At 51.0% G+C, this 26819-nt stretch overlaps 1 protein-coding gene across 2 annotated transcripts in view; it reads left to right on the top strand.

The window, feature by feature from the left end:
* Positions 1–26486, top strand: part of RASSF5 (Ras association domain family member 5) — a 79375-nt gene extending 52889 nt beyond the window's left edge. For both annotated transcript variants that reach the window (XM_066261512.1, XM_066261513.1), the window contains 4 exons: positions 20267–20377; positions 21715–22012; positions 22507–22622; positions 24148–26486. In XM_066261512.1, the coding sequence (XP_066117609.1) occupies positions 20267–20377; positions 21715–22012; positions 22507–22622; positions 24148–24300 (678 nt within the window). In that variant the 3' untranslated portion in view covers positions 24301–26486. The remainder of the gene's footprint in view (positions 1–20266; positions 20378–21714; positions 22013–22506; positions 22623–24147) is intronic.
* Positions 26487–26819: the final 333 nt, after the last annotated feature.

Raw genomic sequence — 26819 nt, 5'->3', positions numbered from 1 at the left:
GCTCGTGACTGTGAGGCCAGCTGCTCCTTTATTCCTGTCTGGGATCTGACCCTGGAAGCGGGGCCAACTTCTATTCCTGTCGGTTCCTCGAGTGCCTGCAGGTGCAGCAGCGTCAGATTTTGAGCTCTGAGCAGGGATGCAGGCACTCCAAGCTCTCTTTTACATTTGCAGCCGGCTTCAGGGCCCCGGGACTTGATGCCATGTGGGGCATGGGGCAAGAACTCTGAGGAAATATAGAGCTTGCTTCTTGCCAAGTGTCAGAGCTGAAAGCTACCTGGTTTAGCGCCTCACCTCACAGGTAGAGGAACTGAGGCCAAGAGAGTAGGAAGGACCTTGTTAGTCTGCATATCTAGTCAGGCGAGTCAAGACTGACATTCTTCTTGGATTCCTTGTTAAATGCTCTTTTTGGTTCTCTTTTCTCAGTGAGTGACTTGGACAAACTACAGTCCTTGTCCTCTTTGAACCTTGTACAAAATGGAAAGATCCCCATAGCCTCAGGCTGGGCAAGGGGTTAAAAGGTCCTTCTCAGTCCTCCATTGCGTAAGTTTTATCCCATTCCCCCCATTCTGTAAGTTATTCCCCATATCTTCATTCTCTAACATTTTTCCCATCCCTTTATTCCATATGGTCCTTCCCATCCTCAATTCCATGAGTATTTTTCCAATCCCTTCATTCCAGAAGGAACATTGGCCCTATATTTAACATTAGCAGGGCCTGGCCTGTGGTGGCGCAGTGGATAAAGAGTCTACCTGGAATGCTGAGGTTGCCGGTTCGAAGCCCCGGGCTTGCCTGATCAAGGCACATAGAAGCAGATACTATGAATTGATGCTTCTTTCTCCTCCCCTGCTTCTCTTTCTCCTCCTTCTAAAATCAATAAATAAAATCTTTTTTTTTTTAAAAAAGGAAAACATTAGCAGGAGGTCTCTGTCATCAGTTCCAGAGCCTTACAACTTTAATCATTTAAAAGTTCTTGGTGCCTATACTAAAATCCTGCTTGTAGAGATCCTTCCTGTTTATGTTTTCTTTGTGGAGATGGAGAATAGAAGGTTGACTTTACCTATGGTAAAATATCATACTTAAGCACGGACACTCCCATCCGCCATCTCCTCCGCCCCCAGACTCTCTCTGCTCTGTGCTGACATCATTGGAAATTTCAAGGAAGATGCAAAGAGGAAGGGGTCTCAGAGGTCAGATTATAAAGCTGCCCTGGTTACGTTCCTGGACTTGTTCCACCTTCTCTTGCCTGGCCAGACAGCCCTTCCCTGGACAGGGTCTCAGTGGCACCCAGGGATGTCAGCCAAGCTTGATGGCCCTGGGACCAGCCTGGGAAATCCCCGTCTCTGGGCCAGCAGCGGGCACGCCAAGCCTCAGGCATTACACTTGCCCTGGACTTTCTTGGCATGAGAGAAAAGAATACTAAAAATAAGTTAGTTCCAAATTGGAGCAATAAACATCTTAAGAACCATTGGACCATTTAACTCTGTTTTTATGTGCTATTTCAGAAGCCTACCCAGCCCAAAACTAACCTCAGAAGATGTTTCATGGCTCTGCCATGTGACTTCTTCCTTTTAGGCTGGAGTCTGCACTCCAGTCTCATGGAGGATGCTGTCTGTTTTCTCTAGTCCTTACCAGTGTTGCTTTTCTCTGAAAAGATGGTAAACCCTGTAACATCAGAACCTGCATCCACTTCAGGTCCAAGGCAGTCGTACCAAGTACTGGTTACAAAAGCAGGCCCTAACTAAATGCTTGCATCCTGTATTATCAGGATGGACTGACTAACTGTCGTATCAGACAGCCCCTGTTTTTCAGTCCTTGAACATAATCAAAGTTTATTTCTACTTTAAGTAAAGTTACATAGGCAGGTGGGGGCCCACAATAACACATAGGAGATTTTTGCTGGCCAGGCCCGGAAATGGTTTGTTTTTTATACCCACATGCCATTGGCCAGAACTCAGTCACATGGCCACAGCTAACCACAAAGGAGATTGGGAAATGAAGTACAGCTGTGAGTCCAGGTGGAACAGGAAGCCGGTTGTGGTGAGCAGTTAGCTGTCTCTGCCACACATCCTCTCACCACCTTCTCTGCCAAATCCATTTGAACACACTGCTCATACTTTCTTCGTGAAGGGCCATCACCTCTGTCTCTTTGACCTTGTATCTCTCTTTCATCTGTCACTGAGGCTGTGCCATTTCTGGAATGGGGTCCTGTGTCCCCTAAGTACACTGGGGACTCCTTAAGGATGGATGCTTGTCCTTACTTAGCACTCCCCTGGCTCCTCTGTAGTATCTGGAGCCTTCAGTGCCACTCAGAGTGCCAGGGCCACCTGCATTAGAATCACTCTTTGGGTCACTTTTTGAAAATGGAGATTCAGGGGCCCCACACCAGACTTACTGGCTCCTGAATCTTTGGAGGTAGGACCCTCTAATCTGCTTATTAAAATAATTTCCCCAAGTGACTCTTATATATATGAAGTCTGGGAACCATCTGTGCAGGAACTATTTGGTAATGGACTAATTGTTTAATTGGAATGGAAGTCAAGTATTTATCATGGATTCCAGAGAGCTTCCTAGGCGGGAAATTGAAGCCCAGAGGTAAAAGGATTGTCTCTGGTCACACAGCTAAAAAAAGACAGAATTGAGAACTTGGGTCCCTGGGTTCCTGCTCAGATCTGTCCTCATCACTTTCGCCACAATATGCTGAACAAGGCTGTTGGACGTGACAGTCCTTGGTGACCGTGACCGGCATATGACATAATGGAAGTAGCACAGAGCTGCAGGCCACGTCCTGGCTATTGTCCCAGTCCTAGCTAATAACTGAGGGGCTGTGGCCAAGTCACTTCTACTTTCCAGACCCAAGTGCTTTGTCTGGTCCTTTCAGCAAGCAACATGAGCCTGTCATGTTCTTCCTTAACTGAGAGTCCCTGTCCACTTTGCATGAGGACAGATTCTTCTTACCCGTTTCTCATGGGACTGGTAGGGATTTCAGGGAGTGATCACCAAGTTCTGTGAAGTGTAGACACTTCCTTAGGGTGGGGTCAGGAGGAGGCCCTGAATGGCTGATGTGAGTCATCTCTTCAGGACCACCTGGGGCTTACCTGAGACACTCTCGCTGCCGTGTTCCAGATCGCTCCCCTCCCACTCTTCTTTCTTCACAAATTTGGACCGTGTATCCTGACTCTGCTGGCTCTTCCTTACAAAGCAACTCCTTTAACAGCTCTGGGCACAAGGAAACACCCACCCACCTAGGTTTAGGGAGAAAGGAAGAAAGATTATACACTGCTATCAAGCCCTGAGTTCCAGCATAGCTCACACCGTCAGATGGGACTTTGGATCTGGCTTCTGCCTATGAGCTTGAATGTGGGAGGCCCCCTGGGCCCAGCCTGGGTGTCCTAGAGCCTGGGTTCCCATCTTTCTTCTGCTCTCAACTTGCCAGGTGAACCACACTGGTGCACTTTTTGACTTTGGGATCTTCCTGTTTGGTGGACCCAGACTTATCCTCATGCAGGGCCTCTGTGTCCTCTTCAAGATGGCTCAGTCTACTCATAAAAGAGCATGAGGATCCAGACCTGGCCTGGAACATTCCCTGGAGACAAGAGGACCAGATAAATTTGCTAAGATCAGGAGAATTTCATTCCAGGTTCAGGAGGAAGAAGGGAGCCGTAGTAGCAGAAAACCTCAGGCTTGAGTCACTAAGGCTGCGGCTTCTGTCCGTGGTGCTGCCCTGGCCCATCTCTACTGTCTTCTCTTACCCTACCCCAGCTTAGCTTAACACTCCCCAGCCCACATCCCCCGCTCCATCTCTCTGCCTGGCTCTAGAACATTTTTATAGCCTATTGGAGGTCCTGTGTGCCCCTCAGATGCCTAATAAACTTTCACATGTCTTGAACCAGCTCATAGCTTTGTCCATAACTGATTTCTTGCCGTCTCTGCCCCACCCTCCCAGTGGCCCACCCTTGAAACCTCCGGGGTCCCCCTCCTCCCTTTCATCCAGTCTGCTGATCTGGGCTCAGTCTGTACAGTGTTGCAGATGTCAGCCTTCTCCTTTCTGCCCCTGCCTTGCTCTGTGTTGGGTGCTTGTCACTTCTCACCAAATGCTTCAGGAGGTCACCCAGCCAGTTTTCATCTGTTTCTTCCCCTCTTGTGTGCCCCGCATACTCCTACCAGGGGCATAGCATTCTGATATTCCCACAGCCTTCAGAGCCTCCCCTTCACTTCTGGAGCAAAGCCCATATGTGGTTCCTTCTCTTTATATAACATCCAAAACCCTGCAGTACTCAGCCTCAGTCGGAACACTGTGTTTCTCACTTTCTTATAGCATTGAGCACCAAGGCTAGGGGACGCAGAGGTGGGTGAGGCATGGTCTCGACAGTTAAATACCCTATGTAGTTCACCATGTGGTGCCACACACCCTAGTCCCTCGTCTCTCCTCTCTCCCACCCATGAAGTGTTGGCCTCAGGGCCCTTGGGAAGAAGGACATCGGGGAGACACTGCATTTATTCTGCAGCCTCATGACTTCTGTCAGGACGTGGTTGCAGCTCCCAAGATAGGAAGGATGGAGGAGCTGGCTCCCAGATTCAAAGTGTTTGGCTATGACTCATCTGAGAGGGGCTGGGGGTAGGCTGGCAGCAGACTGACAATGACAGGGCTGTAGCAGCCACTGGAAGGGTGCAGGAGATTAATTGGACCTCTGAGAAGCGGAGCCCCGGAGCTGAAGGAGGGTCCTCGCAGCCGTTCCTGTTTCCAAGCAAGCCTGTGTGCAACCCATCGTGGGCAGCAGGAAGAACGCTGTGCTCATGACCACCATCCTTCTCCAACCCATTTTTCAGTCCTTCCTTGCCTGGGATGCTGGGCAGCACGATTCTGGCTGGTGGGGCCCCTGCTACGTGGGGCTGTAGTCCTCAGCAGAAACAGCAGGGCGGCGGTGGCAGAGCATCTATGCAGACGGACCACTCTGGCAGAGTTTCTGTTGCTACCGAGCCAAAGGCTGGCACACTCAATGAGGTGATATGTGCAAGGGGCTTAGTCAGCACTGAGGTCCCCACCCACGTTGGTACAACTTCAGAATACACAGCCTCTCCACTATACACATGGCATCCTGAGGGAGATCAAGTTTTAAAGGCTCCAAGAGGCTCAAATCACCCATCTCTACCTCTGGTGACTTGTAGTACGAAGCTCTTTTTCTCATCCAGCCAATCTTCTAGTGCTGAAATTCAGGACTTTTTTTTTTTTTTTCTGTTCTAATCTTGGGAAATCTGGGTCACCATATTCTTATCACCTTTTCATCAATTTCTGGTTCATGAGCCCCTCAGGGTCCTTCTAGTCTCCTGGCTCTCCCCCAGTGTAAAAAGTGGTGTTCGACTGTCCCGTGACGTGGGTGACACACGGGAGCTGGGTGTGCAGGTCACTAGCCCAGCAATGAGAGTGTGAGGCAGGGCCCCTCCCTCCACCGGCTGGAACACGTGGAGGGGCAGTAGGCATGTTTAATCTGCACAGTCATACATGGCTGGGCAGGCGTGGGTTTGTGGGAATAACATGAGAGCTGGTAAATTGGGGTGTTCAGGGAGCATTTCTGGTTGTAACTTGAATACTCCCTTCTTTGCTCCCCAAATACTACATGTCTTTCTCTCCTCTCCTTCATTTTGATGGGATATAATTTTCCTGATTCATCGTTGTGTCCCCGGCACATGGTAGGTGCTTATGCACATTTGGTAAAGGAGGGGTGGGCTTGGGGCTTCTTTCTCAGTAAGGAGAGCCCTAAGAGGCAGCCACCCAGGAGAACAAGCAGGCGATTGATTGCCGTAGGGCAGAGTACGTGAAAGCTGATCTCAGGACTGTCTTAAAGGGAAGCTTGTTAAGATTCTGGATACAGAATCAATGGTTTTTTCCAGTAACTCTGAAAATAAAAATCTCACTGAGTAAGCAGAAAATGCAAAGACAACTTTCCAAATGTCCCCCCCCCCCCCATCTGTGATTGCTCAGCTGTTTGCCCTAGAGGACGAGGCCAAGCAGGGCTGGGTGCCTAAGCAACCAGGCCCTGGCACCTGCTGGAGGAGATGGCGTGGTGCTTCCTCAAGTGGGGCCCCTCAGGGGTTACAACAGTGGGGCCCATGTGGGGAGCTGGGAGGGCCTACGATGACAGCTTTCTTGGGTCTGCCTTTCAGACAGGGGGCGTGGCAGATTGAGGGGGAGGAACCAACACCCTCCTCATTTGTCTTACTTTCCCAATTTAATTCTGAGTAAGGGAAGATGCTGGTTTGGAGATCCTAGTAGATTGCGCGTTCTCAGTGGGCCCAGGTGGAGTGGGCAGGTGCATGTTGCTTCGTGGCCCCAGGACATTGGTGAGCTGACACTGGCCTGCGAACCCAAATCTTTGCTATGTGTGACCCCAGTAAGCATGCTCACCACTAGAGACCTCGCTTTCTTCTATAAAATGGGAAGACTTGCCCATTCTCCTGTGGAGAACGAGGGCAAAGGGCCCAACGTTTGGTTGTGAGAACACATTGAGAGCTCCCAGGCTGGCATAATAAAGGTCATTTTGAGAAATGCAGATGGGTGTTGAATTTGACATGGGGAGGTGGGATTCACTATTGGGGTACAGAACAGAGAAAGGGCAGGATCTAGGAGTCTCCTGGAATGTGGTTAAAGTGTATAATAATAATCATTGATTAGTCGGCCTTGATGTGTGGCAGGCCCTGTGCTAAGTGCTCTCTACATGTTAGACTCAGTTAATCTTCACAACAGCATATTATATATGGTTTCCACTTAACCATGAAGAAACTGAGGCACAGAAGGGGATCGAGTAATGTGCCCAGAGTCATACAGTAGTGAGAGCAGATCCAGGATTTGGGCCCCCGTAGTCTAATGCCAGAGTTCTTGGCCCTTAATGTCTCTGATAGCACTTTCCAGAATTATCCAAGTAGTCAAAGCCCCAGACGTGAGGTCAAAAGGTGCCCCCAAATGCCAGCCAATGTCAGCAACATTCCTCTCGGAGTCAATGAGGGTAGAACCCTTTGCCAGACCATTCAGGAGAGAGAGGAAATCGAGTGTTCCTGCCACTGAACCTTTATGCCACAGCCAGAGAACACACACGAGAACTCAGAGCTACTTAATAACCAACTAAGACACATTTCAGTGTCACACTTAATCCCCAAGCGTAGGGTGGGGTTATGGGGCAAGTAGTACAGTGACAAGAGGACATGTGTGGGCTAGTGAAGAGGCCCCAGCGCCTCGCACCACCGCAGCCCTCAAAGCTGGAGGCACAGGCGGGGCTTCCAGGCAGAGGCAGCCGAGGACCACATTCCCTCTGGCGGGGCGGAGCAGGCTGCTGTCCTCGCTGCTGGCACCAGTCTGAGCCACCCCTCCCCTCCTAGCAAGTGTGGGCACTGTGGGCATGCTGGGAACAGGGCGCTCACTCCACGTGCTGCTCTCCACCTCCGAATTGTCTGAATCATTCATGGTGCTGATCACCCTGTCCTGCAGGGACCTCCTGCTGGAGCTGGATCCAGCCACTGTGTGGTGGGAGAGGGAGCTCCTGCAGTCACAACGCCCGCGTCCTGTCCCGCCTGGGAGAGGGCCGACAATTAGAGCATGTGAGCTGGACTCTAAAGCCACCCCCCTCTCGTGGCCCAGTGCTTCTGCTGGGTCTGCCTATGGCTCTCAGAGCACGCAGGATTCCACATGAAGCTGAGGAGCTTGTACTCAAAGCATTCTCTTGCAGGGACTGGAGTTGAGGAAGCAATGTGGGGGGTGGAGTGGGGAGGGGGGTGGGGAGGTGAATAGCTCTGAAGGTGAGCCAATCCCCAGTTCCCAGCTCAATGACTTTGAGTGCATCCCACAACTGTGGCCTACAGAAGAAATAGGAGGCAGGGTCCACTGTCCCCCCGAGTCTTCCTTTTGCTGTTATGTTCTTTAGGGGTGAATGCAGTTGGAAAGCCTGATGTAGCTCCTCGGCTGTGGCCAGCCAGGACAGGTTGGAGGGAGAGCATCTGAAGCCATTGGGAAGTCCCCACTGCTTGAGTCACCTAGGACTTGGGTTGCTTCAGAATCCAGGTGATTGGACCAGTGCATCTCGAGGCCCCTTCCAGATCTCCAAGCTCAGGCTTCTTTGTCTCTGAGCTACCCTCTGCAGAGTCATCTAGGCAGCGCTACCTGTAGCAGCCCCTCTAAGCTGGGCTCTGTCCAGATCCTCCTGGTGTTCGGCTCGTTCTCAGTGTCTCTAGCAGGAGGGTGGCCTGAGCCTAGGATAGAGCCTGCTCCTGGAGGTCATGGGGTGGAGGGCCAACATGCTTAGACGTGGGGTTGATCCCTCACCTGGCGGGAGCCAGAACCTGGCCTCCAGGTTCTTCTGACCTAGGAATCTTATTTCTTTATGGTAGCAAATATACATAACAAATGTATCATTTTAATCGTTTTTAAATGTACAGGTCTATGGCACCAAGTACATTTGTATTGTTGTGCAACCATCACCACCACCCATCTCCAGAACTTCATTATCTCCCCCAATTGAAACTCTGTACCCATTAGATAATAACTCCCCATTACCCACCTCCCCATGGCCCAACAAGCACTACTCTACCTTCTGTCTCTATGTATCTCATTACTGTGTGAACCTCTTCTAAGTGGAGTCATAAAGTATTTGTCTCTCTGTGAATTGCTTATTTCACTTAGTACGTTGTCTTCAAAGTTCTTCCATTATTGTAGCATCTCACAATTTCCTTCCTTTAATGATGAATAATATTCCCTTGTATGTATATGCCACGTTTTCTTTATTCACTCACCATCCATCATGGGTTCTTCCACCTTTTGGCTATTGTGAATAAAGCTGCTATGAATATGAGTGTACAAGTATTAGTTTGAATGCTTGCTTTTATTTCTTTTGGGTAGATACCCAGAAGTGGAATTGCTGGATCATAGAGTAATTCTTGTTTAATTATTTGAGGAACCATTGTACCATTTCCACAACAGCTATTCCATTTTGCGTTTCTATCAGCAATATATAAGTGCTCCAACTTCTCTACAGCCTCACCAGCATTTACAATATTTTCTGTTTTTGATAGCAGCCGTCCTAGTATGCATAAGGTGGTATCTCATTGTGGTTCTGGTTTGCATTTTCCCAGTGACTAGTGATGTCAAACATCTTTTTATGTGCTTATTGACCATTTGTATGTCTTTGGAGAAATGTCTATTCAAGTCCTTTGTCCACTTTTATTTTTTCTTTGTCCATTTTCTAATTGGGTTGTTTTGTTGTTGTTGAGTTGTAGGGTTTTTAAATATACATTCTAGATATCAGTTCCTTATCAGACATGTGATTTGCGATGGAATCCTCTTTAATTTGGTTCTGAAAGAACCAAAAAGCCCAGCCTCAGGAAGGACTGGAGTCCAGGATGGGGTATCGGGACCGCTCACTCACTGTTCCACCACCATCCCTCACTCACTCCGCAGTGCTCAGTTCTGGGCGCTCAGGGGATAGAGATGGTAAATCCCGGCTTTGAGGTGCTCATGGTCTAATAGGGGAGGCAGGCTCTAACACAACTTATACTGGACAGAGTGCTGAAATAATTGAGGCATAAGCTGATACTATTGGGAAGTCTATGTAATTCTAGATAGAAGCAGGGGATTGAGGAAGGTATCCCCAAAGTATATGTCAATTCCAGGGGCAGGGGACATTCTCTCAGAGGAGGAGGACTTCTCAGCCTGAGTGACCAAACTCAGGGGTCGGGGAGGCTGAAAGGAGACTGACCTGGCTGAGCCTGGGTAAAGGGATGGGCTGAGATAGAAACCCCATGAGAAAAACCAGCCTGAAGGAAGACCTTCTGAGGCCCTAGAAACTCTGCAGGGAGTTTGGCCATCACAGCCAAAGGGAGGTCACCCTATTCTGCCAGGACTCACATTTGAGACCTCTGAGCTGAATAAGGGGCTTCATGAAGGCTCTCAGAAATGACCAGATAGTGGTTCAATCCCCTGTCAGGGCACATACAGAAACAGATAAAATCAATTAAAAAAAAATGGTTACAGGACAGGAATCTACTCTGATTTCTAGTTACTGTCTCTGAAGCAGGTGCTGTGTACAGGAATCCTCTGGGACCCTTATGCAACTGAAACCTTTTAGTTTCCCTGTTTGGGGGAAAGGGGTGTGTGCACTCATGCATGTGTGTATACACGTGTGTGTGTACATACATGTACATGTGTATGTATGTGTCTTTCTGCTTTCTGTTTTATTCAGTGTGGTTCTGGGTGCCGCATCGGGGAAGAGGGAAGCTCACTGTCTGGGATCAGCCTGCAGGAACATGCACTGACCTGCAGAGGCAGCCAGGGTCACTCTGCCCAGGCCCCGGCAAGGCGGGGGTCGAGAGGGTCAGGAAAACATGGGTGCAGCTTTACAGAGGACAGAAGAGCAAGCAGTGTCCTGGGGCCTGCAGCAGAGGGGACAAGAGAGGGCCTGCAGCAGAGGGGACAAGAGAGGGCCTGCAGCAGAGAGGACAAGAGAGCCCCACCAAACGTGCCAGTCTGCCGGGACTGTCCCGGTTTTAGCACTGAAAGCCCAGCATCCCGAGAAAACCCGCAGCCCCGGGCAGCCCAGGGCAGGTGGTCACCCTACCTGAGACTCGGGCTGAAAGCAGCTTCCACTTGTCCACAAGACACAGTTGGCATGCAGTGCCCCAGACCACGGGACTCGAAGGGCCCACAAAAATGTTTTAATTCTTTTTTTTTTTTTTTTGTATTTTCCGAAGCTGGAAATGGGGAGAGACAGTCAGACTCCCGCATGCGCCCGACTGGGATCCACCCGGCACGCCCACCAGGGGCGATGCTCTGCCCACCAGGGGGCGATGCTTTGCCCCTCCAGGGCGTCGCTCTGTTGCGACCAGAGCCACTCTAGCGCCTGGGGCAGAGGCCAAGGAGCCATCCTCAGCGCCCGGGCCATCTTTGCTCCAATGGAGCCTTGGCTACGGGAGGGGAAGAGAGAGACAGAGAGGAAGGAGGGAGGGGGGTGGAGAAGCAATTGGGCGCTTCTCCTGTGTGCCCTGGCCGGGAATCGAACCTGGGACCCCTGGATGCCAGGCCGACGCTCTACCACTGAGCCAACCGGCCAGGGCCTGTTTTAATTCTTTTTAAAATTAGGAGAGAAAATGAACTTTTAGGTTGAAGAAAGTATTTTAATGTGTGACAATCTATTTGTTTCTCTACCAAAATATATTTTATAATAATTTTTTTGTGGAGAAAGGGGCCCACAACCATAAAGACCAAAGTGCTTAGGATCCACGAGAGCCAAAATGTGGCCCCGGCTGAAACTCCTGTCAAGAATCAAGGTTAAGGCAAGAGGTCTTCCATATTGGGTTTACCCCCAGCAACCAGACTTCCCTTCGCCCTGCTGGACAGGGGACTGCTGCTGCTGATGCACACTAGCTTCTGCTGGCTGAGTGCTTACTCTACACAGACACTGTGCTGAACGCTTCCAAGGTGCAATTTGTTTCATCTCTACAACAAATGTATCAAGAAGGCCTTGTTATCTGTAATTCACAAAGAAGTCTGAGTCTCATTGAGATTGGCTTGCCCAAGTTGACAGAAGATAAGAGCAAGGCTGGCAGAGGCCAACCTGTAGTCAGATGTGCAGGGCAGTGTGGTCCTGTGGTAAAGAGCAGGGAGGTAATTACCTGGAGGTAATAACACATATCCCTCATTGTGTTATTTCTGGGGTTAAATGAGACGGTGACTGTGAGCCCCTGAGAGCAGTGCCAGGCTATTGGTGACTTTTAGGATTATACCACGGCTTCCAGACTTCCCTTCACAGCCGGGCTTGAGCCTAAGTCACTGCAGCTCCAAAGCCCTAGGGCTCACCCAGCCTCCTGCGCAGAGCCTACTGTTGCCTGGCCCTGACTCGCCCCAGATTACCTGCTCCTACTTGTACACTGAGATGGTCACCTAAAAAAATGAGGGACACTGTGCCTAGGATCTAGGACATGCAGACACCCTGACAGGTTTGCTGACATCACACCCATACGTGCAGAGCTCATCTGGGCTATTAGCTGCTGGGCTCTGTGCCGGACTCCCATGCTTGTCTGGTGTTCCACTGTGCGTGTATCTGTCTTCTCTCCTCAGATAACCAGGGGGCTCCCACCCATCAGTTTCATGTCCCAAGGTGCCTTTCACAGCCTTCAACCCATAAGCAATTCAATCAGTTACTGTCGACTGACTGTCTGCATTGACCATCTGCTCTACATTTTTGTCTTTGGGGATTTCAGTCTCTTTCCAGTATCTCAAATACCCCCCCCACACACACACACACTTTATTTTTCCTACTTCTCTTCTCCACACCCCCAACCCCCACACAGCCTCTCAAATTCCATGCGGTTCTGCTTGATCCGATGGCTCCATGCTGAAGCCCCTTCCTTTCCTCTTCTGTTGGGAATAAACTATTAGAGAACACAGTTCAGAGGTTTCTAAACCTTTATTCTGGGACACTAGACAGTTCATAGAGGGACGTGTGGGAATCAGTGCTTCACTGCCAGGGGCTGCTGGGAAGCCATCCAGAGCACTGGCCCTTCGGGACCGGGGTAGGGGCCCCTGGTGAGGCTACATGGGGCTTCCTCTTTCCTCTCTGGTCGAGCCCGTGACAGAGGCACCAGTGATCCTTGAATGTGGCCGGGCACTGAGCAGGGCATTGCAGACCCAGCCCAGACAGATGGTCTGCCCTCTCTCCCTCAGAGGTTTCCTGTCCAGGACAGGCTCTCCAGCTTCAGGACAGAGTAGGAGGTATCTACAAATGGTCATTTTTATGCTGTAGACGCCCAAGGCTCTCCTCCCTGGCACAGGCCTGTGGATGTTTCCACTTAGGGGGCATGAGAATTGCTGCTGACAGATTTGCTAAGAGCCGAGAAAGAGGAAATGTGGCAAAGGCTCATGGTGAATGGCTTCCGGAGTAGTTTTTGTTTTGTTTTCTTGAGTCAGATGAGCTAAGAAGGTACAGACCTACCTGAGTTCAGCTCAGATGGGGTCTTGCCAGTGAGCAGAGAAAGCAGGCGGCGAGGCATGAGGCAAGCGGAGTCGCAGAGGCCAGAACCGGTCTTGGTGTGCATTAGACCAGTTATGACTCTGCAGTTCGGCCAAGCGCAGCTGTCCCCTGAGAGGCCCCCAACCCCACACCCAGTTCTCTGAAACAGAAGAGGAAGCAGTGATGAAAGAAACAACCCTATCTGACATGTAAAATTTTAGAGCTGCAGCCAGGCCACAGAGCTGTTCTGGTCTCACTTTATGATTGCACAGGTGAGGAAAGCGGGGCTCTGAGAGGGGAAGCTACTCCCCAGAGGTCACAGGTCATTTAATGGTCTGGCAGTTGTTTTCACCAGAAAATTGCAAAGAGCTGAGCCACCGGGCTGGCTGGGCCCACACAGCCCCAGGCAACCCATCCCTTCTTAGCATCACCCTTTTGGGGTGTGGGTTGGTGGGAGGAGCTTCTGGACTTGACTGGTGTCCATGGCTGGGTTCTGGGCTGGGGATGACCCAGACTGCTCTGCCCTTTCCCTGGCACCCATTCCTAGTGTTTATCTGACATCTGCGTGGAGGGAGCCCAGTGCTCGGCCAGGGCCCGGAAGGGGCAGAAGTCATCAGACATCATGTCTTTCTCCCTCCGGGAACAGCTAATTGAGAAGATGGTATTAACACATGTGAAACAATAATTAAACAATGGAAGAATAAAATTAGATGCTATGTGTAGCCATGTGGGCTATGAAGGCACCTCCCTAGGTCCTGGCAGAAGTGGGTTCACCATTTTCCGGTGGCTGCAGAGGTCCATAGCATGTGGTAATCTGCATCTTTGCTACGACCGGAACCTGAGGCTTTGGGGCAGTAGGGCTGGTGTTTGGGAGTGGGTCACTGAGCCAGTGAGGGTGCCTAGATGCCCACTGTACCCCAACTTTAGCCAGCTTGTTGCCCCCTCATTGGAGAAGGGAGGAGAGTTGTCAGAACGCCATGGAAGTGATAAAGCCTTTGTCTGCTTGTGAAGTGTCCGTTAAGGGAGTGGTGTTATGACAGCTCAATCAAAGGAAGGCGTGAGGAAATACGTAGGAAGCAGGTCTTTCCATGGACATATGATTCAGGAGAAAGGCAGGGACCGGAACAAACCTGCACATACCTATCTCCACTTGGGAATGAAAATGTCAGGGATCTAATATCTTAGGAGAACAGAGAACAGGGACTCTGCATTCTAGGCAGGAGAGACTGTGGAAACCACCATGGAGGGCAGAGACTGCTGCCCAGGGGCCAGGCTCCATGAAGACATGTTATCGAGCCATGCTCATCCTATGGCTGCTTTGTGCTGCTGTGCAGGGTTGAGTAACTGCAACAGACTGTGTGGCCTGCAAACCTAAAATAGACATTCTCTGGCCCCATATGGAAATGTTTGCCTTTGGATGGGTTTGATCTTTTCCAAAACACTTTTATACCCATTTATCTCATTTTTTTTTTTACCTTTGCATCAGTGCTATGAAGAAGAAAGGACTTTTATCCAAAATTTATAGATGAAGAAACTAAGGCTCAAAGAGGTTATCTGACTCTCTGAAGATTACTAAGTTGGTAATGGGGGTCAGAACCTAAACATCCTGCAGGGATGACCTGAGTCTACTCTGTGCCAGGCTGGGTGCCACATGGGCAAGACAGGAACAGGTGCTTCTCCCACAGAACTCAGTCCAAATAGAAATCCAAGGCTCACTATACTGTAATAATGCCTTGGAGAAAGTTAGATCCTTTCCCCCCTGTAGCCACTGGGAGACCATTGAAGTTTCTATCTTTTTTTCTTTCTTTTTTAAGTGAGGGGGGGGAAGACAGTGAGACAGACTCCTGCACACACCCTGACTGGGACCCATCCAGCAACCCCTATCTTGGGCCGATGCTCGAATCAACCAAGCTATTCTCAGCACCTGAGGCTGATGTGCTCAGACCAACTGAGCTATCAGAACCGGAGGCCAACGCCCAAACTAGTCAAGCCACTGGCTGTGGGAGGAAAAGAGGGAAAGAAGAAAGAGAGGGAGGGGGAGAGAAGCAGATGGTCGCTTCTCTTGTGTGCCCTGACCAGAAATCAAACTTGGATCATCCATACACTGGGCTGATGCTCTATCCACTGAACCAACTGGCCAGGGCCAATTGAAGTTTCTTGAGCAAGTATTTATTGCTTGTTTAATGCTCAGTGCCACTGAGCATAGGAAAGAAATGGAAGCATGGTATAAGTTGTTAAGGAGCTTCATTCTATTGTAGTTGGTAAGAAAAACCAAGATGGATGGTGTGCTTGGAGGTTAATGCAAATAGATGCATATTTAAGTGTCAGGTAATACCGTGTTAGCTTTAGATGTAGGTTAGTTTTCACCTTGCTGGGGCTCAGCTTTAGCATCTGTGAAATGGGCATGATAATGCTACATTTCTCATAAACTGTTGGTGAGTAGAACAGCACCTGGCACATAGTTAGCCAGTAAATAACAATAAGGATGATCATTTTTGTCATTCAGGACTGGGGTGATCCGAGGACCACTGACAGATGAAGGGACTAGAGATGATCAGACAGGAGTAATATGACAAAAGCAGTGTGCAGGAGGAAGAGGCTGGCAAGTTCAAACAGAGAGTGGAGTTTTGGGTAAAAATGAGGTTTGTGTGATTTAGGTAAAGGAAAAGAAATGGGCATGAATGTGTCTGACGGCTCCAGCCCTGAGGGTGGGACACGGTCTCCTCAGCCAGCTCCTCACCACGGGGACCCCCTCATTGCTGGAGTTTCATGTGCCCTGTGTATCCCTGGGGTAAAAAGGCCACAGGATTCACTCTTCTTCTCAGATCGCTGGGTCCCTCCCCACTGACCAAAATTAAGACTTTATATGCCATTGATTAGAATGCATAATTAGCCAATGTTTATATTTTTCTTAAAACAAAGTAAAATTCAACTTCGGGGAAATCTGGTTGGAGATAGGCTCCAGACTGCGAGCGGATGGTGCTTTTTATTTTAAGAAAATCTTAGTAGAAAATTCTGTGGCTCGCTCTCTCAGGGGGCATCTCTGCTCTGACCCATAGCACCCACCCAGCCTCTTCTGTGTCTGTTCTCCAATAACCTCGAGAGCTAAGAGCAGACACAGCCCTTCATGTGGCATAGGACATCTCCCCCCAGTGCCATGGACGTGCTGGGTGCATCAGGGACAGCTGAACCATCTGTTACCAGCGCCGGGGCTTAGTCAGAGCAGACGAACTTTGTGCCGGATGCACAGAGCAGTGCAAAGCCCCAGGAGAGACACCTCACGGCCAAAGCCAAGATTGGTTAAATCATACCAGAGTGAGCTCCCCATTTTGTTTCCATCTTGGGTCACTCCAAGAAATAAAACTCTGTCTGCCTGGTTCCTACCTTGGTGCCCATGGAGGACTTAAGAATCTAGCAGGTGAATAGAAATTGGGTCTTTGCCTTATCCGCTGAAGAGTGCTATATTATTGCTCTGCCTTTTAGGTATACCCTTGGGCAGTGGATATCTGTGGGCCTCTGTAGCTAGATGGGGACCCTTGAGGTCTGAAATTGCCTGTGAGGGGTCTATACCAATGCTCCTTAAACGTTGCTGCACGTCAGAATCACCTGGGACATTTAAAAAAATCCCTATGCCCAGGGTGCACCCCAGATAAATCAAATCTCCAGGATGGAGTTCAGGCGATGTTTCTAAAGCTCCCCAGATGACAGCACGTGCAGCTGTGTGTAAGAATCGCTGGTCTAGATTCTGTTCTACCCCTTGGATGGGAAAGGATTAGTGGGCCCTTGTGGCTGTAGCTGGCGGGCGGGTTGGCTGGCCTGTTTTGGGAGGTGATTCATTCAGTCCATGGGTCAGGGTCAGACCTTGTCTGCCAGATCTGGTGTGGGCAGCAGCCAGCCCAGCCCTGACTGCTGACATCCCAGGGTGTGAGATTTCACATGTGGGTCACACAGGGCTCCTGACCCTCCCAGACGGGGTGGTGAAGTCGGGAGGGCTGACGTCAGTCCTGGAGGGGGTGCCACTTGCGTCACACGCCCAGGTTTGTGGTGGGAACGGGGTAGAAGAGCTGGCTTATCTGCTGAAGGAAAGGAGAACAGGAAGAAGCCTGAGCCATGGGTTAAGGCAGTCCTGACTTGCTGTGTTCAAAACCAGGCCTGGAACTCTGGCCTTTGAAAGCAGGACACAGATGCTTTTTCTTGCAGAGAAATGACTGTAGTTCAGTCAGAAACTATGAGAGGAGAGCTTCTAGAGCTTCTAGAGTTTTCTTCCCGTGATTTAACTCTTTTTGTAGATGAGGGTGAGAAAGCTATTCACTCTTGAGGAGCAACAGCCTGTGTGCTTTAGAGAGAGTGGAGTGTGTAACAGCTGCCTGCTGGCTGGCAGCTCTGGGAAGGCCCGCAGGGCCAGGCCAGGTGCCACCGAGCTGTGCCCAGGGTAGGCATGGGAAGCTCCATCTTGAGGGTCCCTGGATTAATGAATCAACAGCGAATGGAGACAGTGAGTGAGGCTTACACCTCTTGGTACTCACCTCCAGCAAACAGATGTCCTGGGGAGCGCTTCTCCTTGGGTGGTCTTCTATGGAATCAAGGTCCAGGTCCAGAGACCTGAGTGGCACTGTAGGGAAAGGGTGGGCCCTATATCCTGGAGGCTGAATCTCACTCCAAAGGTTAGAGGTTCCTCCTCGCTATCTTCTCAGAAGATGTGGTGCTCCCGGGGCCTGACCCACCGATCCGGTGCACCTTGCATGAGCATGTCACAGGTCACGTAATTTACAGGCTCTGGTGTAGCAGCTGCTCACCCAGCCCTGCAGAACTTCTGCGATCATTATGGGGATGGTGGGCCAGCCCCTTCAGCAGAAGAGGCCAGAGAGGAGGCCACATGGTGAATTGAGAACAGACCTGGGCTTCAGGCTAAGGTGGACTTGGCTCTAGGTTCGACTCAGCCACTTACTAGCAGTGAGACCTCAGGCACATTTCTTAACTTCTCTAAGGCTCAGTTTTATAATCTGTAAAATAGGAATAAGATATGTAGTATGTAAGGGCATGTGAAAGCACGCAGCACAATGCTGTTATTATCGGGGTCCCTGAGGAAGAGTGAAGAGGGTTGGACAGGCCAACGAGATGTCGACTCAACTCCATGCTGAGGGGTGGGAGGCCGCACTGGGGCTCCTTGGCAGCCACAGGGCTTGACATTTTATTGTCTCTGTGGGATTGGGAAGTGAGAGGAGGAAGTGATGGCGTGCTGCGGAGTGTGATGTGTCTCCCACGGGCCGGCTTGCTGAAGGGAGGAAGACCAGGTCACACTGCACTGCGGGTGCCCGTTGTGTTCAGCCGGGTGGTGACGTGAAGGTAGGTGGTGGTGAAATTCCCCAACTAACCAGATGCCCACTGGATGGTGTTGGTGGTGTTTGGGGGCAGCCCGGACAACACCGTCTCCCGCCCCTCTGGCTCTCGGTTTCCTCTGTTGCCAGAAGAGAATCCTGACCCACCCAGAATCAGGTAGATTTCTAAGATCAGGCAAATTCTGTCTGGGTTTTGACCAATCAACCTATTTTATTCATTTATTCCCCTAAATTAAGGCTCCTGTACTCCCAGCCACACTCAGACTGCATAAAGACAAACCAGGAAGATGGATAACAATGAACTTGAGGGAAATCCAGGGGATTGACCGAGGGACAGGTTTGCATGGGCCCCAGAGTTCATCCCTGGACCCCTCTGCAGTGTGAAGAACATTGACCTCCATCTCCTCAGCTCCATCCCCTCAGCTCCGTCCCCTCACCTTCCTGGGGATGGTGGGGAGAGGGTGGGGAGAAGAATAAAGCATGATGTCATAATAGGAACACAACAGAACAGACCTGGAATTTTTTTTTTTTAGTTCTGTACACACTGACTGTAGAGCTTTAGGCAAGTTACTAAACTCTTAGTTGTCTACCTATAAGATGGGGCAGTAAAAACTACCATGTAGCGTTTTGGTTCATGAGGCTTAAATGAGGTAATGAATGCCAAGTACATGCACAGAGGGCATGCTGAGTAAATGCTGGTTGTCCCTCTGCCCCAGTAAAGAAGGTTTATCCCCTCAATTATCATAGAGGGCTACAGCTCCCTGTGTCCACCACTTTACTCATTCATTTGACAAACAGACATTTATTTCTTACTATGACGTGGAGCCTGAACCAATGTCCTGTGCCCTTGGGCCTCTGGGTCTGGGAGAATTGCTGTCATTCCTGTCAGCACATACTGGCATCACATGTACAGTCCTGTCTCTCCACCTCTCTTGTTACTTTCCCAAGGAGATGGATCATGACTTGCATTTCTTTGCATCTCCCATAGCACCTCTGTGCATCTTTATCCCTGGCCGGGTGGCTCAGTTGGTAGTTGGTTAGAGTGTCATCCCCATGTGCTAGGATTGCAGGTTCGATCCCTGGTCAGCAGACATACAAGAAGCAACCAATGAATGCATAAATGAGTATAACAACAAATCAGTGTTTCTCTCTCTCTCTCTCTCTCTCTCACTTTGTGTGTCCTTCCTCTTTAAAATCGATAATTTTAAATAAATAAAAGTATCTTTTTCATAGCAACCTTTTGTCAACACATTCAGCTCTGCTGATTCACCAGGTTCATGGTCAGTGCCTGTGGGCCAGGCACTTCATACTGTCCTCACAACCAGCCAGAGGGGGGAGGTATTGCTCCCATTGCACAGATGAGGAGACTGAGGCTTAGAAAGATTGAAGTTACTTCCCCAGGGGTGGCCAGCAAGGCAGGAGCACAGCTGGGTTATCCCACTCTGAATCTATGTGACTCTAAAAACAAAAACAAAACAACTCACTTAGTTTTAATTCATAAGCTTTTAAAAGTGGAATCAATCAGAGGGCAAGGATGTAGGGGAGTAATTTCCAACACTTCTCTTGTAAATTCATATTTTAGATTCGCTTTCGGAATAAAATGGGCTCTCCACTGCTTGCTTACAAGATGATTTCTGAGTTGCAAAAACTCTCTCCACGTTTTTTTCCTGTACTCCCCTATTCAATCTTGGCTGCCACAATCAGACAGACAGCGTAAGTGAGGACCCTTTCTTCCTGCATCTGCGGTGGAAACTTTAGCAGCAGACCGTAACAGCTTCAGGCCTGTTGAATACAATAGACGCCTTCTGCAACTCACTGTCACTGCGCAGGGCTGCTGCTCTCCTCTTCTGGGTCCGAGGCCTTTGGGAGGGCGTGGTTGTTCCCAGTTGAATCCTGAGAACCCTTGTACACCCACCCTCACTTCTGTGTCTGTTCCAGAATGTCTGTAAACCCTCAGAGGAGACTCAGCACCCGCCCACACTGCAGGAGATCAAGCAGAAGATCGCCAGCTACAACAGCCGTGAGAAGAACTGCCTGGGCATGAAGCTGGTGAGCGGGCCTGCCCACGGTGCCCCAGGCCCACAACCCCGCCCACCCCTACCCCCTTTCCTCTGGCTCCTCTACCATCCCTCAGGATTCTGGGCGTCCTCTTCCTCTGGCCTCTGTAAGCTCAGGAATTGTGGAAGGCAGGGAGCCTGGGCTCTCAGGGCCCACGTGCTTTTGAGAAACAGGATGAGCTTTAGAGTAAGAGCCAGTCTCTGACTCTTCCACTTTTTACTTGTGACTTTGGGAAACTTTCTTTCTTTCTTTTTTTTTTTTTTTGGTATTTTTCTGAAGTGAGAAGCAGGGAGGCAGAGAGACAGACTCCCGCATACAGTGTACTGGGATCCACCCAGCATGCCTACTAGGGGGCGATGCTCTGTTGCAACCGGAGCCATTCTAGGGCCTGAGATGGAGGCCATGGAGCTGTCCTCAGCACTTGAGCCAATTTTGTTCCAGTGGAGCCTTGGCTACGGGAGGGGAAGAGAGAGACAGAGAGGAAGGAGACGGGGAAGGGTGGAGAAGCAGATGGGCACCTTTCCTGTGTGCCCTGACCGGGAATCAAACCTGGGACTTCCACACGCCGGGCCGATGCTCTACCGCTGAGCCAACTGGCCAGGCCCGGGGAACTTTCCTAACTTCTCTGAGTTTCACGGTAAAATGGAGATATTAGGGCCATTTTGGGAACCAAATGATGTACAGTGACCAACGGCCCAGCATTGCTTGGCCCCCAGGAAGCCCTGGACGAGGGGCATTTATAGCCCCTTGTGGTTGTCGCACAGGTATAGCCTGTGTCTGGGGAAGCTTCCATAGATTGGGCAGAGCTGGGGGGCTGGGGCTCATGCTCTGTGCCAGGTTCAGTGAGGCCATTTCAGTGGGGAGGAGAGGAGCAGGTAGGAGAACCCTGCCTCCTGGTGGTGGCTGGCAGCAACTGGCTCTTTGGGGCCAGATGCCCAGAAAATCCAGCCACAGATGGGCCTGGTTAAGTCTTGCAGGCTGTGGGTTTTTGGAAGGAGGCCACTCCAGACCCTGCCTCTTAGAGTCGGGACTCATCTAAGACAATCAGCACCTGTCTGGAGGCAGAGTTGGGGCAGGCAGTCTGAGTCTCTCTGGAGGGAAAGCCACAGTGGACCCAGTATCCTCTCTGGTATCTAGATACTGGGGGCCTTCTTGGTCATCCCTCGGCCAACAGAGGGAGAAGGGAAGTCAGGGAGACAGGAGGCTGCCCAGGGTGGCACTGCTATTCGGAAAGCAGCCCATGTGACCTGGGGCAGTGGCCCGAGTGGCCGATGACATCATGCACGACAGACCTGTCCTAACCCCATACGACCTCCCCCCACTGGCAGAGTGAAGATGGCACCTACACGGGTTTCATCAAAGTGCACTTGAAACTTCGGCGGCCGGTGACGGTGCCTGCCGGCATCCGGCCCCAGTCCATCTATGACGCCATCAAGGAGGTGAACCTGGCGGCCACCACGGACAAGCGGACGTCCTTCTACCTGCCGCTCGATGCCATCAAGCAGCTACATATCAGCAGCACCACCACAGTCAGTGAGGTCATCCAGGGGCTGCTCAAGAAGTTCATGGTTGTGGACAATCCCCAGAAGTTTGCACTTTTTAAGCGGATACACAAAGATGGGCAAGGTATGAGAGTGTGATTCCCCCCACCCCCAAAACCACCTACCAACCCTGTCTGTGACCCCACTAACCCACCAGGCCTCGGGGGTTGGGGGAGGGCCCTCTCCAGGCACCTCAGTGAAGCCATTGTGTGGCATCAGCTCTCAGACCCAGAGCTGAACATGGAGCGTATGCCACTTACTGTGCCCCTCGCTCCATATGTGACTTCAGGAAGGCCACACCCGGGGCCCCCACTTCCTAATCTGTGGAATGAGAGAGAATCCACCCTACTGCTCCTAATCTTCTGAGGGATGACGTGAATGGAAACATGCTTCAAACTCTGAGCAGGCACCAGAGATAAAAGGCTTTCCCCTATTTATTCGTGTCAGGCCTTCCCTTAGGTTGAGGACGACCCTGTCCAGTTGTAACCACACCCCCCTGCGTGTCCAGTCCTGCCCCACCTGTCCAGGGCCCCTGCCCCTCTCTCCAGATGAGCTCCCAGCCCCCTCTCTTGTTCACAGTGCTTTTCCAGAAACTCTCCGTCGCTGACTGCCCCCTCTACCTGCGCTTACTCGCCGGGCCCGACACTGATGTCCTCAGCTTTGTGCTAAAGGAGAATGAGACTGGGGAGGTGGAGGTAGGTCCGGGCCCTTTGCTGCCACACACACACAGCCCTCGGGGCACAGCACATGGGTGCGGGTGGGCTTGTCCTCACTGCCCAGCACAGGTGCCACAGGAAAATGCCCGGGGAGGTTGAGCTGGGCGAGCGCTGGGCCTAAGTTCAGAGTGTCAGCCAGTGTCAGCGCCCTGGGGTGGCAAGTCAGGGCCTGTGCCTGCGAGGCCTGTGGAGAGAGGATTTCGTGTGCTTCATTTCTGAAAACCTGGGATGGAAGGGCACTGAGCAACGCCCTGGGTTCAGCCCAGGTTGTTTCGCTCCAGGGTGGCCTGAGGCCCAGCAAGTGTCATCTCTGAGCTCCACTGGATATAGACGTTATTCGTCTTTTGCCTCATTCCATGGCAGGTGAGAAAACAGGCTGCGAAGGATGGAGTGATGAAAATTAACCACGCTTCCCCGAGGGCAGCTGTCCAGTCTGGTGGCGTAAACTGGGCTGACACCAGAGGGGTGCTCCCAGTGGCCTGGGGTGCTTGGAAGGTGGAGTCATGTGACCGAGGACAGGGAGCACCTCCTGGTGTTTGTCACACTGTGTTCAATGGAGGCCTCGGCTTTGGGAGAGCAGCTTGGAGGTCACTGGAGATTTTGAGGATCTAGGTGAGGAGGGCTCTGTCCCTTCTCCCCACTTCAGCCAGGCAGTTCTGGTTGTTTGAAACAGTCGCCCACTGAAAATGTTTGAACACTGCTGGCCCAGAGGAGAGCTCACGGGCCTGGGGATTTAGAGGCCTGGCTTCTGATTCTAGTTCTGCTGCCACGTACTCTGTGAGCGTGGTGATGTCACCTCCCTCTGTGGCCTTCAGGCTTCTCATTGATGCAATGTGGGGATGCAGCCAGACAAACCTCACTACTCTTTTGTGCACAAAGAATTTAAAAGTCAAAACCCCTTGCTGCCAGGGGTGTCAGCTCCTGGGTCATCCTGGGAGGCCAGGTCCCACCTGGACAGGCCGGGGCCAGCTAGGTTCTGCAGAGCTGTGCAGGTAATGTTATCTCATTATCTGCTCTGCCAGCCAAGGGAGCTAGATACCCTCATTCCATGGCAGGTGAGAAAACAGGCTGCGAAGGGTGGAGTGATGAGCTCAAGGTCACAGGGTCGAGTCAGGCTGAAAACCAGCCTCCTGAGTCCAAGCCCGGCTCTCCTCCAAATCCCAACGCTCTGCATGTTGGGAGCTTCCTGTCGTCCAGGCAGACAGCAGGAGCAGGCCAGCCGGGGCCCAGCATCCCTGTTAAGATCTCAGCTGCTACAGAGAACATTTAAGATTAATGATTAGTAATATTGATAATTGGCTCATGGACTAGTACCTCTTGGTCCTGAGATACCAGGATTTGAAATGTTGCTAATATGACATGGAAAACCCAAGCTTTGTTCATTGCCCCACCTGGTCGGGAGCAGGCTGTATGCAGCTGTGTGGACATGGAGGGCCCTTGGGTCGGGCGGCTTCTAATCCGTCTCCCGTTCTGTTTCTCCCTGCGTCTCCCTCTCGCTTCACAGTGGGATGCCTTCTCCATCCCCGAGCTCCAGAACTTCCTGACAATCCTGGAAAAAGAAGAGCAGGACAAAATCCAACAAGTGCAAAAGAAGTACAACAAGTTTAGGCAGAAACTGCAGGAGGCCTTGAGAGAGTCCCAGGGCAAACCTGGCTAACCGGTCCTGCCACCTCCGCTCCCAGTGCCCACGGACTTATTTTTATTATTAATTATTATTTTGCAACAGACACTTTTTCTCAGGGCACCTCTGACGGATGCGTTTGTGCCCGCACAGCAGTCCCGGAGGGGGCACGGTCTCCGGTGGACACGTGTGGCGGGGGAGGCTGGGTCCTGCCGAGTGGCCCTCAGGGGAAGAGCACCCGGCGTCCTCGCGATTGGCAAGCCGGGGACAAACCAAGTAGCTGCCTCTGTCACCAAACTGGAACTGTCCACACAAGCCAGCAAAGGAAAGAAGAAAAGGGTTTCGAGATTTATGTTCTCTCTCTGGCTTTTATTGTTGAATTTCTCCTTTATTTGCCACCTGCCGCACCTTTATTTATGAGTCAAAAGCTGTAGCATGTTCCTTTAGCAGGTTTGAGCTGAGGCCCTGAACACAGGCTAATAATGCTCGTGAACGGATTGTCCCCCACTGGCCCCGATGCTCAGGTCAGGAGCAGCAGAGCTGAGGGCGGCTCAGAGATTTCCAGAGAGGCTGCAGCCTGGGCCTGGTCCTCATCGCCGAGTCTGTGCCCACATCGGCCCAAAGGCATATGCATACGAATGCTATGTGTTGTGTGGTGCTTTGCCACATCTTTGCCAACAACCAACTGTTCTTAAGTTACAACTTTATTTAATATTGCCATCGCCCTCGTGTTTCCACCAAGGGGAAACCAGCTATTTACCGTGTTAGAAGTCTCTTGCTGAGTATGGAAATCAGGCCATCAGAAAGCCAGAAAGCTCTGCTGAGAAATGTCTTCGGCCGTCCTCCAGCGAGGGAACTAGGGAGGGCCTGGCTGCCGTGGTTTCCCCGGGCCTCCAGCACCGCCTCTGCCCTCCACGGGGCTATGGACTCTCCAGGTGCTGCCAGGGGAGCTGCCTTCATTACGGAGGGTAACCCTCCAGCTCAGCCAACATGGAGTCCTTTGTGTTGTGAAGCACGGGCCAGCCCGTGGCACTGCGCTCAGTCAGCCGAGGGGCTGGCCTCCCCACTGACCTCCCCGCTGACCTCAGTGCCTTTTTGTTTCCAGAGAGACAGGAGCAGGGCAGATTGGCTTGACGCTTTGCTGCTGGCTTGTTCCTGCCAGGAGTGGACCCCGGTGGTGTGGGAGACAAGGCCAGGAGAGCCCTCCAAGTGTGAGGTCAGGGTCAAACCTTCTTCCCATCAAAAGTCCTGGGCTTTGATTTTCTAAGTGTCAAACCACACTGACAGGGGCGGATCAGGTTCCTGACTCTTCCTTTGTACTAGCTCCTTGTTTTGATCCACACTTGAAAGTAAACTAGCCAAACAACTCAAGTGAGTAGCCAGGACTGCAAAGACACTCTAGTGCTGAGGGAGAAAAATTAGCAACTTTCAAAGCAGGGCTTTGAAAGCTTTTCCAATCTAGCCTCTCAGAGACCATTTCTTCAATGTCTTCTGCCTTCCTGAGCCCCTCTTGGGTTGATTCCAGACTAAGTTTCATTGTGTAGCCTCAGAAGTTCCCTCCCTGGCCCTCACTGAGTCCACACTGCCCTGATTCCAGAAGGAATGCTGACCCTTCATCCTATGAACTGTGCTCTTTTTCAGAGCTGCAAAAGCAAGGCAGCTAGCAGCTTGAAAAGATTCCATGAGCCCCAAAACCCTGGTGATCTGCCATCTCGTGCTCAGCCTTATCACTTCTGTCCCTTAAAGACTCTCGCCCCTGTTGGGTATTCACAGGAGTGGGCAGAGAGTCCTTTTCCTTCATGCTGCATGTCTTTACCATTAATAGAAGGCACGGCTCCCGCTGCAACCGCTGTGAATGCTGCTGAGAACCTCCTGCTGATGGGGGTGGCTGTTTTATTTTTGACAAGGAAAAAGAAGTCATGTACATACTATATACCACAAAGGCGAATAGCTATATATAAAGAGATAGGGGTGTTTATGAAATAAGGAATTATGGGAAAATACAGACTTTTTCTAAAGCACCCAGAACCCAGGCTGAGGTCCAAGCCTCTGAAACAGTGTGGATCAAGTGTCCCTCTCCTGCCAGAGGTGGGTACGACTGCTGGTAGTGCCTTCTATCGCCCCGTCACCCAGTGTGTGTGTTCTGAGGATGTTTTCTCTTTACATGTCTTTCTAACATGGATTTTAAAAAAAGGAATAAAGCTCATTGCAAAAAGGATTCAGACTGGAGACCCTTTCCTTGAACCTGCCCCCCTTGTGGGACGTGGAGCTGGGAGAGAGGGTGGGAACCCCGGCGAGCACGCACGTCTTGGCAGAGTCAGGTTTTCTTTTGCCAGAGAGCAGAGGCATGAAGGCCACTGTTCAAACAATCTTGAGGTCACTGTTCAAATACGTGGGCTGGAGGGTGCTGCCTAGGCGACCAGCTATTCTATATACATCCCCACCGAGCAAGAGAGGAAAGGCGGCTGATTTGATTACAGAAAGCAATGCTGAGTTAGGACTGAGAAGGGGCTTTCTGGAGCCCAAGATGATTACACTACGTAACAGGCTCCTGA

Source organism: Saccopteryx bilineata, chromosome 2 (assembly GCF_036850765.1).
Source record: "Saccopteryx bilineata isolate mSacBil1 chromosome 2, mSacBil1_pri_phased_curated, whole genome shotgun sequence".
Classification (NCBI taxonomy): Eukaryota; Metazoa; Chordata; class Mammalia; order Chiroptera; family Emballonuridae; genus Saccopteryx; species Saccopteryx bilineata.
The sequence above is the reverse complement of the archived record's forward strand: the minus strand, read 5'-3'. Positions and strand labels throughout refer to the sequence as shown.